The 15,795-nt window shown below is 38.4% G+C and overlaps 1 protein-coding gene across 1 annotated transcript in view; it reads right to left on the reverse strand.

Moving 5' to 3' along the window:
• Window positions 1-12,119: 12,119 nt before the first annotated feature.
• The window catches only part of LOC128636609 (olfactory receptor 8D1-like), a 36,452-nt gene continuing 32,776 nt past the window's right edge, over window positions 12,120-15,795 (reverse strand). Inside the window, exon 2 of the mRNA XM_053689602.1 lies at window positions 12,120-13,080. Within this exon, the coding sequence (XP_053545577.1) occupies window positions 12,120-13,080 (961 nt within the window). The remainder of the gene's footprint in view (window positions 13,081-15,795) is intronic.

Genomic DNA, 15,795 nt, shown 5'->3' on the forward strand with positions numbered 1-15,795 from the left:
CAAATCTAAAAATATCTAAAAATATCCAATGGAGTATAGCATGTGACGCTGACTTAGTGAGCCAGTGATGAGGAGTTAGGACATGTACATTCAATAATATAAACAACCTAAGTGAGTGATTGAGTGCACACAATAGCTTTCAACAAAGAAAAATAGCATTCACAAAAAATAGTGTTCACAAAAATTGGCGTACATAAAAAATGTTCAAATGTTCAACCGGTTATATGTAAGTGAATCCAGTAGTGTTTCCTCCAAAGTGACGTGTAGAAATATAACGTGAAGTCAATAATAGTAGAATGTAAACGTTGAGTGGGTCAAATTATTGTGGTTCAGCTGCTAAATTAAAAAATTGTAAATCCGTGAGGTGTATAAAAATAAAAATAAAAATAACTTGTGAAAAAATCCACGTGGAAAACTTGAATTCAAATGATAAACAAAGGTCAAAAATCAAAAGACAAAAATCAAAAGACAAAAATATCAAAAGACAAAAATAGAAAATCAGTGATAATATTAAAAAGCACTAAAGATCTAGTGAAAACAAATCCTTAATTCAGATGTTAAAAATCCTTGGTAAGATCCATAACAAACAAATACATCGATAAAATACCTAAAAGGGAACAAAAGAGAAACAAATAGTGCAACACTGTATATGATATATAATATAGGTAATTAAAACCAAGCTCACCAGTATGCCAACACGTTTCGGCCTAGACTAGGCCTTTCTCAAGACTATCTTGAGAAAGGCCTAGTCTAGGCCGAAACGTGTTGGCATACTGGTGAGCTTGGTTTTAATTACCTATATTATATATCATATACAGTGTTGCACTATTTGTTTCTCTTTTGTTCCCTTTTAGGTATTTTATCGATGTATTTGTTTGTTATGGATCTTACCAAGGATTTTTAACATCTGAATTAAGGATTTGTTTTCACTAGATCTTTAGTGCTTTTTAATATTATCACTGATTTTCTATTTTTGTCTTTTGATATTTTTGTCTTTTGATTTTTGTCTTTTGATTTTTGACCTTTGTTTATCATTTGAATTCAAGTTTTCCACGTGGATTTTTTCACAAGTTATTTTTATTTTTATTTTTATACACTTCACGGATTTACAATTTTTTAATTTAGCAGCTGAACCACAATAATTTGACCCACTCAACGTTTACATTCTACTATTATTGACTTCACGTTATATTTCTACACGTCACTTTGGAGGAAACACTACTGGATTCACTTACATATAACCGGTTGAACATTTGAACATTTTTTATGTACGCCAATTTTTGTGAACACTATTTTTTGTGAATGCTATTTTTCTTTGTTGAAAGCTATTGTGTGCACTCAATCACTCACTTAGGTTGTTTATATTATTGAATGTACATGTCCTAACTCCTCATCACTGGCTCACTAAGTCAGCCTCACATGCTATACTCCATTGGATATTTTTAGATATTTTTAGATTTGTTTATTATAGATATATATATTTTTTTTGTTAAGTCAGACATGGATCCATGCGTCTGATTGCCATTTGTAAATTGTTATTGCTTTACCTTGGTCCCATAATTCCCGATAATTTATTATAGCGCCCTTTGGGTTTACCACATAACACCACACCAGCATATTGATCTCTATTACCATACCCCATATTCCCTAATGGGTCTATCCCCATAAAGCACAATACAGTCCTTGGTCCTGGAAAACTTTGTGAGACTTAAATCTGAGAAATAGCTTGCTCTTCTACATTCTTTTACATTTATTATCACATTTGGACCCTATACATCTCATCTATCTCTTAAGCCCAGGGGTGTAAGATGATTGGCGATATACCTGTTAAATGTTCAAATTAACTTAAAAATGCTTTGTGCTACAGATGTACTATATTGTTATGTTCTATTATGTTTTGGCTACATAGAGTGTGACGGACTGGTACCCCAAATGAGTACCTCCGTCAGAACACTTCCCTTGTCCTGGACATCCCTTTATCCCTTTATCAGTCTAAAGTTATAGAGGTGAACAGAACTGAGGCAACACTCAGGGGTCTGAACACAAAATAGAAACTTTATTTAAAAGCAGCACACAAATTTATACACCCTGGCATTCCAGAATCACAGAGCTTCAGGTTACAGAGGGCATTGGTTAAACAGTAAAGCAAACATATGAACAATACATCAAACCTCTAACAATTGTCTATTCGCAGGTAAAACAGATTAACATATCAAGTTAATTAACTGTGGAAGAAGGTTTACTCAGACAATCTGATGTTGGGCAGTCTAGTTAACATAATCACACAGGAACACAATCAGTTTACCCAGACAGACTCCTGAGACACAATCAGATCTGAAACATAAATAAAATACATCTTATTACAAAATATAAAAACAGCTCTTATTAACTTTTAAGCCCTTTATGCCCACTTGGTTTATAGAGTCACAATTGCTCCCACAAGTGGCACTCACACCCTGTACCCATCCTGTATTTATGGATACAGTGTGACATGGACATAAGACAGAGTTATGAACGTACATGGGGTGTCCAGCATATAAAATTCCACATTTCCATGCAGTCTCTGGGTATCCTTAAGCCCATGTACCCCCTGCCCAAAGAATGTTCCATAACAGGCCCTCAGATCTTATTGACTCACGTCACACAGAGAATCCTAGATGTTTGTTATTCAAGTTGTTAAATTAGTGAGCTACCACATTTTGGAGATATACTGTCTTCCTATAATTGTTTAGCCATTTCAATATGCGTAGGACCCTATATAGTTAAGTACCATGGTGTCTAATGACAATAGACACAGTATGGTTATAGCTCTATCTTGGTTCCATAGTTCTGATAATCTATTATAGGCCTTAGAGATACCACATAACACCACACCAGCACAGTGAACCCTATTACCATACCCATATTTCCTGATGGGCCCATCCCCATAGTACACCTTACCTTACAGTATTCCAACCATCTATAATCAGGGACCCACACTGTAATGAAGGCTGAAGGAGCTAAATCTCCAATTCTGTCCAGGTTTCTGGTTTATAAAGTTGGAGGGTGAGGCTAGAGTATATGTTAGTTGGTCCATCAAAAATACTCTTTTGGGGGAGTGTACTGTCTGCGGCACATCTTATCCCCTAATCAAAGACCACTCGCATTTCTGTTTGGAGGCAATTGATGGCCTACCAGAACATCCCTTATTAAGACTTCTCTTATCCCTTTTATAACTATTTTAGAATGTAAGGATATACAGTAGCCTGGAATTTTTATATCTGATTTAAACAACATGTATGACAGAGCTAGCCTTTTGAAGGATGAGTGCAGAGTCACCCTGTTTATAATATAAGGTCACTTTAATCTTTCTATAGCTCATTTGTCTCTTATGTCATATCTTGTTCGACGGTTCCCCACTTATCATTATTATTATATGTGTTATATATATATATATATATATATATATATATATATATATATATATATATATATATATATAAATAAAAAAAAAATATAGAGAAAATAACTCATTGTGTAAACCATTTACAAATCTAAACAAGTCAGAAGACTTGCTTTAAACCTAGAAACTCTCTGACTACACTGTTTCCAATGCAGCAAAGGAATCTGGGTAAGATATGCAAATGAGGTTCACAATGACTCACCTTTTTACTTTTAGCCTGCTTTTTAAGACAGACTTCCCTTTATACCATAGCACTGCTGCATTACACAGCTTTTATGCTTAGCTAGGGTTAGTACAGAGACTCAGACCAATCCCAGGACAGCTGTTTCGTGGTTATTGGCACTCATCAGCTGGGAGTAGGTTGAGTCACTGCTTGGTAAAGTTCATTTCTGGGGGAAATTCAACAACAATTAAAACTATGGGGAGGTGAAAAGTGATTTTAAAATCCTCCACTAAATACAAAATATAGAGAAAATAACTCATTGTGTAAACCATTTACAAATCTAAACAAGTCAGATGACTTGCTTTAAATCTAGAAATTCTCTGACTATACTGTTTCCAATGCAGCAAAGGAATCTGGGTAAGATATGCAAATGAGGTTCACAATGACTCACCTTTTTACTTTTAGCCTACTTTTTAAGACAGACTTCCCTTTATGCCATAGCACTGCTGCATTACACAGCTTTTATGCTTAGCTAGGGTTAGTACAGTGAAAAGCTGTTTCGTGGTTATTGCCACTCATCAGCTGGGAGTAGGTTGAGTCACTGCTTGGTAAAGTTCATTACTGACTGTGCCCCTGCTGGGTGGTCAATTCCCCCCCTAGTGACATTAGTGGGTGGATGGGTCTGGAGGGAACGATGGCCTAGCCTCAGAGAGCGCCCTTGGGGCCTAGGCGAAGGAGGTACTATATCAAGATCACTTATCTCTTTTTCCCCAGGTGTCCTGCGCCCTGGAGATGAAGCCCCATCCCTGAACCACAGTGGAGGAAGAGAAGATCTGCGAGACCTATCCATAATGAAGCAATGAAAATCTCTCAGCTACGTGAAGATCTGTGATGTTTCTGAACAGAAAGAGGGCCTCAATCTCCCAGAATCCCCTTCTTAACTGTGAGTAGAGACCCCTCCCTTAGATCTGCAACATTGTTGCAAATCTAACACTCAGCTCCACACACACTCCTCCTCCCTGAAACCTTAGGCTAAACTGGAGCCCTGCACTTTCATTAAGTACATAAATATTCAATGCAATGAACAGCATCGCATAGTAAAAATCAGTGACGTACCTAATGTCTACAGGGCCCCCGGTGCAAGAATTTATTTTGGGCCCCGTTAAAAGCATCTCACCAGTTTCGGGACATTCACTACATATTTACAGCAAAATTACCACTTTCATGAACACCAAGCGAATGCCTAACATAACAAACTCCCCTAACCCATATACACACACATTCTCCAGAGCATACACATATGCATGTAAACACACACTCTCTAGAGCATACACATATACATGTACACACAAACACAAACTCCTCAGAGCATACACATATACACACACACACACACACTCTCCAGCGCATACACATATACATGTACACACAAACACACACTCTCCAGAGCATACACATATAAATGTACACACAAACACACACTCCTCAGAGCATTCACATACACATGTACACACAAACACACACTACTCAGAGCATACACATACACATGTACACACACTCTCCAGAGCATACACATATACATATACACACAAACACACACTCCTCAGAGCATACACATACACATGTACACACAAACACACACTCCTCAGAGCATACACATATACATGTACACACAAACACACACTCTCCAGAGCATACACATATACATGTACACACAAACACACACTCTCCAGAGCATAAACATATACATGTACACACAAATACACACTCCTCAGAGCATACACATACACATGTACACACAAAACACACTCCTCAGAGCATACACATATACATGTACACATAAACACACACTCTCCAGAGCATACACATATATACACACACACACTCTCCAGAGCATACACATATACATGTACACACAAACACACACTCTCCAGAGCATACACATATACATGTACACACAAACACACACTCTCCAGAGCATTCACATATACATGTACACACAAACACACACTCTCCAGAGCATACACATATACATATACACACAAACACACACTCTCTAGAGCATACACATATACATGTACACACAAACACACACTCCTCAGAGCATACACATACACATGTACACACAAACACACACTCTCCAGAGCATTCACATATATATGTACACACAAACACACACTCTCCAGAGCATTCACATATACATGTACACACAAACACACACTCTCCAGAGCATACACATACACATGTACACACAAACACACACTCTCCAGAGCATTCACATATACATGTACACACAAACACACACTCTCCAGAGCATTCACATATACATGTACACACAAACACACACTCTCCAGAGCATACACATATACATGTACACACAAACACACACTCTCTAGAGCATACACATATACATGAACACACAAACACACACTCTCCAGCGCATACACATATACATGTACACACAAACACACACTCTCCAGAGCATACACATGTACATTTACAAACAAACACACACTACTCAGAGCATACACATATACATGTACACACAAACACACACTCTCCAGAGCATACACATATACATGTACACACAAACACACACTACTCAGAGCATACACATATATATGTACACACAAACACACACTCTCCAGAGCATACACATATACATGTACACACAAACACACACTCTCCAGAGCATACACATATACATGTACACACAAACACACACTCTCCAGAGCATACACATATACATGTACACACAAACACATACTCTCCAGAGCATACACATATACATGTACACACAAACACACACTCTCTAGAGCATACACATATACATGTACACACAAACACACACTCTCCAGAGCATACACATATACATGTACACACAAACACACACTCTCCAGAGCATACACAAATACATGTACACACAAACACACACTCCTCAGAGCATACACATATACATGTACACACAAACACACACTCTCCAGAGCATACACATGTACATGTACACACAAACACACACTCTCCAGAGCATTCACACATACACAATTACACACAAACACACCCTCTCCAGAGCATACACATGTACATACAAACACACACTCTCCAGAGCATACACATACACATGTACACACAAACACACACTCTCCAGAGCATACACATGTACACACAAACACACACTCTCCAGAGCATACACATATACATGTACACACAAACACACACTCTCCAGAGCATACACATGTACATGTACACACAAACACACACTCTCCAGATCATACACATACACATGTACACACAACACACACTCTCCAGAGTATACACATACACAATTACACACAAACACACACTCTCCAGAGCATACACATACACAATTACACACAAACACACACTCTCCAGAGCATACACATATACATGTACACAGAAACACACACTCTCCAGAGCATACACATATACATGAACACACAAACACACACTCTCCAGCGCATACACATATACATGTACACACAAACACACACTCTCCAGAGCATACACATATATATGTACACACAAACACACACTACTCAGAGTATACACATACACATGTACACACAAACATACACTCTCCAGAGCATACACATATACATGTACACACAAACACACACTCTCCAGCGCATACACATATACATGTACACACAAACACACACTCTCCAGAGCATACACATATACATGTACACACAAACACACACTACTCAGAGCATACACATGTACACACAAACACACACTCTCCAGAGCATACACATATACATGTACACACAAACACACACTACTCAGAGCATACACATACACATGTACACACAAACACACACTCTCCAGAGCATACACATATACATGTACACACAAACACACACTCTCCAGAGCATACACATATACATGTACACACAAACACACACTCTCCAGAGCATACACATATACATGTACACACAAACACACACTCTCCAGAGCATACACATATACATGTACACACAAACACACACTCTCTAGAGCATACACATATACATGTACACACAAACACACACTCTCCAGAGCATACACATATACATGTACACACAAACACACAGTCTCCAGAGCATACACATATACATGTACACACAAACACACACTCCTCAGAGCATACACATATACATGTACACACAAACACACACTCTCCAGAGCATACACATATACATGTACACACAAACACACAGTCTCCAGAGCATACACATATACATGTACACACAAACACACACTCCTCAGAGCATACACATATACATGTACACACAAACACACACTCTCCAGAGCATTCACACATACACAATTACACACAAACACACCCTCTCCAGAGCATACACATGTACATACAAACACACACTCTCCAGAGCATACACATACACATGTACACACAAACACACACTCTCCAGAGCATACACATACACAATTACACACAAAAACACACTCTCCAGAGCATACACATACACATGTACACACAACACACACTCTCCAGAGTATACACATACACAATTACACACAAACACACACTCTCCAGAGCATACACAATTACACACAAACACACACTCTCCAGAGCATACACATATACATGTACACACAAACACACACTCTCCAGATCATACACATATACATGAACACACAAACACACACTCTCCAGCGCATACACATATACATGTACACACAAACACACACTCTCCAGAGCATACACATATACATGTACACACAAACACACACTACTCAGAGCATACACATACACATGTACACACAAACACACACTCTCCAGAGCATACACATATACATGTACACACAAACACACACTCTCCAGAGCATAGACATATACATGTACACACAAACACACACTCTCCAGAGCATACACATATACATGTACACACAAACACACACTCTCCAGAGCATACACATATACATGTACACACAAACACACACTCTCCAGAGCATACACATATACATGTATACACAAACACACACTCTCCAGAGCATACACATGTACATGTACACACAAACACACACTCTCCAGAGCATACACATACACAATTACACACAAACACACACTCTCTAGAGCATACACATATACATGTACACACAAACACACAGTCTCCAGAGCATACACATATACATGTACACACAAACACACACTCTCCAGAGCATACACATATACATGTACACACAAACACACACTCTCTAGAGCATACACATATACATGTACACACAAACACACACTCTCCAGAGCATAAACATATACATGTACACACAAACACACACTACTCAGAGCATACACATACACATGTACACACAAACAAACACTCTCCAGAGCATACACATATACATGTACACACAAACACACACTCTCCAGAGCATAGACATATACATGTACACACAAACACACACTCCTCAGAGCATACACATTTACATGTACACACAAACACACACTCTCCAGAGCATACACATATACATGTACACACAAACACACACTCTCCAGAGCATACACATATACATGTACACACAAACACACACTCCTCAGAGCATACACATATACATGTACACACAAACACACAGTCTCCAGAGCATACACATATACATGTACACACAAACACACACTCTCCAGAGCATACACATGTACATGTACACACAAACACACACTCTCCAGATCATACACATATACATGTACACACAAACACACACTCTCCAGAGTATACACATACACATGTACACACAACACACACTCTCCAGAGTATACACATACACATGTACACACAAACACACACTCTCCAGAGCATACACATGTACACATAAACACACACTCTCCAGAGCATACACATACACATGTACACACAAACACACACTCTCCAGAGCATACACATATACATGTACACACAAACACACACTCTCCAGAGCATACACATACACATGTACACACAAACACACACTCTCCAGAGCATACACATATACATGTACACACAAACACACACTCTCCAGAGTATACACATACACATGTACACACAAACACACACTTTCCAGAGCATACACATACACAATTACACACAAACACACACTCTCCAGAGCATACACATGTACACACAAACACACACTCTCCAGAGCATACACATGTACACACAAACACACACTTTCCAGAGCATACACAAGTACACACACAAACACACACTCTCCAGAGCATATACATGTACACACAAACACACACTCTCTAGAGCATACACATGTACACACAAACACACACTTTCCAGAGCATACACAAGTACACACACAAACACACACTCTCCAGAGCATACACAAGTACACACAAACACACACTATAGAGCACACACAAATTTATGTACACACTCTATATAATCCTATACATGTATATATATATAAATATTACACACATACACACACATTCCCTCTTACACACAGCACATGGCACTAGCTTGGCATGTCACATGACACCGCCACGGTCTGGTACAGTTTCTCACAAATAAATATAAACAGAGAACTTTTGACTGTGACAGTATTAGGACTTTTGGGGCCTTTAATAAAGACTGGGCCCTGGGCAGCTGCCCCTTTTGTCCTGTGTTAAAGACGGCCCTGGTGGTATAGCTTTATATAGTTTTGCTATTTTTGCATAGTTGTATTTTTTTCTTCTTCAACATATTATTTGTAACACAATTTTTTTTACACTATATAATATAATTATCACTTGTGTAGGCTTGTCTACTTTGCTTCTTAGTAGTTGCTAAAATAGTACCGCTATACAAAAATTATAGGCAGCAATTTTTATGTAGTATTTCTTAAAGCTGTGTGTGCGTTTGTGTGTTTTCTAACTCAGTGTCAGGTTAGCACACATGAGAACAGTGAACAGTATTGCGCACAAGTAGGGTGGTAGGATTTTTCCACTTTTTTTTCTCTTCTATATGAGAATACATGAATGCGCACACGATATTCTAAGTTCGGCTTTTTGAATGCAACGGTTTAGAGAGTGAATGAAAAATTGTTTACTTCCAACTCATAATACAAGCGCAACCCGACACATGCAAAAAGCTTACTTCTAGCGCAGTTAATGCTCGAGCAGGAGCATTAATTTGAATGCCACTTGTAATCTTGCCCAATAGAGATAAGGATATGTGACAGATACAATGAATTGGCAGAGGTGTAACGCAGTAAGAGATATTGAGTGTAGGAAGACAGGAGTACAGTTAAGATTTGTGTGTGTTCATAGTGGTAGATTTTACAGGAAGAAGTATGGGAAATGCCTAGGGGCAAATTCTATAGACCACATCTGAGTAGGACTGAGAACCAACAGCAGAGAAGAATATAAGGTGAAAGTTTGGGTAAGAAGAGTTAACACAAAGGTTAAGTAAAGATCTGAAACCAGAGAAGTCACTAAACCCAGAACTAGGAAGGTTAAGAGAAAGAAGAATATATGTATTTCTGCTGTTCGTATATCAAATGACTCAACAAATCTGCAAAATTTGAATGCATTTTCATTCATCTGAAGCCTGAATACACATCTCTAACAAGCACCACTACATCACAAACATCTTATGCTATCTTCCCAATTATAATACCCCTTCAACACCCAAGAGACTATGACACGCCAATATCATATGCAACCCCTCTCCTGTATGATCCTTCTATAAGTAATCTTCCTCTATAGGTAAAACTCAGCTAAAATCTTTCCCTCTTTCCAATAGCGCTTACACATACTGCTAAAGTCTGTCTCCCTCCAAATGTCTAACCTCAAAAAATAAATAGAATTTTAATTATAAAAAAATAACTGCCCCTGAAAATGGACTAATCAGCAATCCAGTTGAAGCTAGCGTGGGGGAAGGGTCACACAGTGAAACCAAAGCAAGGCTAGTTGAAATTAAGGTTAGGTGACTTAGAGAAGGATGATCACATGATGGTTGATTGTGTTGGGGCCGGAGTAGTATTGCAGATACTGGAAGACTATACCTAGCAATATGGAACATAAAGGGTGGTTGCTACATTGACAAATATGTAAAACAGAGGTCTTGTTGGGTACATAAAACAGAGCAGATACAGTGCCTAATACCTATGACTGTTATTTACAACAGATAAGAATCTGCATTTGATAAAAAAAACAAAAAGGAATAGAATAAGCAAAGAAAAATTAACAAATTAAAATGAAATAATAAATATTGTAATAATGGTCTTCTTGATTTATTTAAATATCCACCCTTCCTTTGTTTGTTTGTTTGTTTTTTTAATTTCTTTATTAAGACTTCAAAAAGATGTACATATAAGGTCACAGAAATCAAAAACATTTTACAATGAAAAAATAAGTACCCATCCTTCCTTAGTAGTCATTGTATCCATAAACATGTAAATCTTTTTTTAAACATATATTTATCATTATCAAAAAGTTAAAAAAGGCTTTTGAGATAGTTACACATCTGTTTAGGGGTGTAGAAGCAAAAATTATATTTAAGAAGGTAGTGTTGGTATGTTGGTGTCTACTCATGAAAAAGTTTTAAAAGTATTCCATTTACGCCTCAGTGCTGACTTCACGTCGTTATTTTTTAGGGTGTATATCAATGGGTTCAGTAAGGGGACAATAGCAGTGTTAAATAGAGACAGCATCTTATTGTCATCCAAAATGTCCTTTGCAGAGGGCTTTATATATTGGCAGGTGAGAGACACATAGAGAAGAATAACGACTGTGAGGTGTGAAGAACAAGTGTAGAAGGCTTTACGTCTTCCAGAACTAGATCGTATCTTCAGGATGGCAGTGATGATAAAGACATAAGAGATAAAGGTGAGCATGAAGGGGGTCAAAACCATAACAAGTAAACCTTCAGTGTAAACAAAGATATAAAACAATGTTGTGTCATTGCAGGTGAGTTTCAGAAGTGGCATAACATCACAGAAGAAGTGATTAATTATATTGGATCTGTAACAAGTGTATTGTGCCAATAACAGAAGATATGGTACGCTTTCTAGGAAACTTAAAACCCAACAGAAAATGGCCAGCAAGACACAGACTGTACGGCTCATGGTCATGTGATAACTCAGCGGATTACAGATGGCCTCATAGCGATCATAACTCATAGCAGTCAGTATCAACAACTGATTAACTGCTAATGATCCAAACATATATACTTGCACAATGTAGGAAAGGTATGAAACACTATTTTGTTGAGATATAAAGGTTAAAAGAACCTTATGTAAGGTAAGAGTAGTGTAGGACATGTCAAGGACAGACAAGTTGCCCAGAAAGAAATACATGGGCGTATGCAGCTGAGGATCCTGGCAGACCAGCTGAAGAATAGTCATGTTACTGCCAAGTGTCGTGAGATAGATGAGCAGAACCACAAGAAAGATTGGAGCCTGGAGCTGAGGAACGCCTGAAATCCCCTTGATAATAAAATAAGTCATCTTTGTCTGATTCATCTCTTCTATATACAGTATGTTGATAAAACTGAATGACAACAAATAAAGGCATGATTTTTAGTAAAAGTGGATTTTGAATATAAAAACATTCGGCTAGATTACGAGTCTTGCGTTAGCCTTAAAAAGCAGCGTTGCTTTTTAACGCCCGCTGGAATTACGAGTCTTGCAGGTACAGGTGTACTGCTCACTTTTTCGTCCAGACTTGAAAATACAGCAAATCCATTTACGTCAATTGTGTATCCTATTTTTTCAATGGGACTTGTATAGCGCCAGTATTATGAGTCTGACAAAAAGTGAGCGGTAGACCCTCTCCTGTCAAGACTGATACCGCATTTTAAAGTCAGTAGTTAAGAGTTTTATGGTATAACGCCGTAGCATAAAACTCTTAACTAAAGTGCTAAAAAGTACACTAACACCCATAAACTACCTATTAACCCCTAAACTGAGCCCCCCCCCCACATCACAAACACTAATATAACATTTTTAACCTCTAATCTGCCGAACCGGACATCGCCGCCACTATAATAAATATATTAAACCCTAAACCACTGCACTCCCGCCTCACAAACACTACTTAAATTGTATTAACCCCTAATCTGTCATCCCTAACATCGCCGACACCTACCTACATTTATTAACCCCTAATCTGCTGCCCCCAACATCACCACCACTATATTAAAGTTATTAACCCCTAAATCTAAATCTAACCCTAACCCTAACACCCCCCTAACTTAAATATAATCGGCTAGATTACAAGTTTTTGTCGGTAAGGCTTGCGGTGCTAACGCTCAGTTTATGCTCACCGCTCACCTACAAACAACGCTGGTATTACAGGTTTTTTTAAACCCGGCATTAGCCGCAAAAAAGTGAGTGGAGAGCAAAATTTTGCTCCACATCTCACCTCAATACCAGCGTTGCTTACGGTAGCGGTGAGCTGGCAAAACGTGCTCGTGCACAATTTCCCATAGGAATCAATGGGGGAGAATCGGCTGAAAAAAAAACTAACACCTGCAAAAAAGCAGCGTTCAGCTCCTAACGCAGCCCCATTGATTCCTATGGGAAAATACTTTTTATGTCTACACCTAACACCCTAACATGAACCCCGAGTCTAAACACCCCTAATCTTACACTTATTAACCCCTAATCTGCCGCTCCGGACACCGCCGCCACCTACATTATCCCTATGAACCCCTCATCTGCTGCCCCCAACATCGCTGACACCTACTTTTTATTTATTAACCCCTAGTCTGCCACCCCCAATGTCACCGCCACCTAACTACACTTATTAACTCCTAAACCTAAGTCTAATCCTAACCCTAACAACCCTAATTTAAATATAATTTAAAATAATCTAAATAAAATTACTACAATTAATTAAATTATTCCTATTTAAAACTAAATACTTACCTATAAAATAAACCCTAAGCTAGCTACAATATAACTAATAGTTATATTGTAGCTAGTTTAGGGTTTATTTTTATTTTACATGCAACTTTGTATTTATTTTAACTAGGTACAATAGTTATTAAATAGTTATTAACTATTTAATAGCTACCTAGTTAAAATAAATACAAATTTACCCGTAAAATAAAACCTAACCTAAGTTACAATTACACCTAACACTACACTATGATTAAATTAATTCCCTAAACTAACTACAATTAAATAAAATTAAATACAATTAACTACAATTAAATACAATTAATTGCCCCAAAGTAATCAGCTCTTTTCCTGTAAAAATAAAATACAATACCCCCCACCATTAAAACCCACCACCCACACACCCAACCCTACTCTAAAACCCACCCAATACCCCCTTAATAAAACCTAACACTAACCCCTTGAAGATTACCTTACCTTGAGATGTCTTCACCCAACCGGGCAGAAGTGGTCTTCCAGATGACCAGAAGTCTTCATCCTATCCGGGCAGAAGAGGACCTCCAGACGGGCAGAAGTCTTCATCCAAGTGGCATCTTCTATCTTTATCCATCTGGAGCGGAGCGGGTCCATCTTCAAGACATCCGACGTGGAGCATACTCTTCATCCGATGGCCAACGACTAAATGACGGTACCTTTAAGTGACGTCATCCAAGATGGCGTCCCTTCAATTCCAATTGGCTGATAGAATTCTATCAGCCAATCGGAATTAAGGTAGAAAAAATTCTATTGGCTGATCCAATCAGTCAATAGGATTGAACTTGCATTCTTTTGGAACAGCCAATAGGATTGAGCTTGCATTCTATTGGCTGTTCCAATCAGCCAATAGGATTGAAGTTCAATCCTATTGGCTGATTGCATCAGCCAATAGGATTTTTTCTATCTTAATTCCGATTGGCTGATAGAATTCTATCAGCCAATCAGAATTGAAGGGACGCCATCTTGGATGAAGTCATTTAAAGGAACCTTCATTCAGTCATCGGATGAAGAAAGAAGAGGATGCTCTGCATCGGATGTCTTGAAGATGGACCCGCACCGCGCCGGATGGATGAAGATAGAAGATGCTGTCTGGATGAAGACTTCTGCCCATCTGGAGGACCACTTCTCCCGGCTTCGTTGAGGACTTCGGCCCGGTTGAGTGAAGACTTCTCAAGGTAGGGTGATCTTCACGGGGTTAGTGTTAGGTTTTATTAAAAGGGGATTGGGTGGGTTTTAGAGTAGGGTTGGGTGTGTGGGTGGTGGGTTTTAATGTTGGGGGGTATTGTACTTTTTTACAGGTAAAAGAGCTGATTACTTTGGGGCAATG

This window comes from Bombina bombina, chromosome 7 (genome assembly GCF_027579735.1).
Source record: "Bombina bombina isolate aBomBom1 chromosome 7, aBomBom1.pri, whole genome shotgun sequence".
Lineage (NCBI taxonomy): Eukaryota > Metazoa > Chordata > Amphibia > Anura > Bombinatoridae > Bombina > Bombina bombina.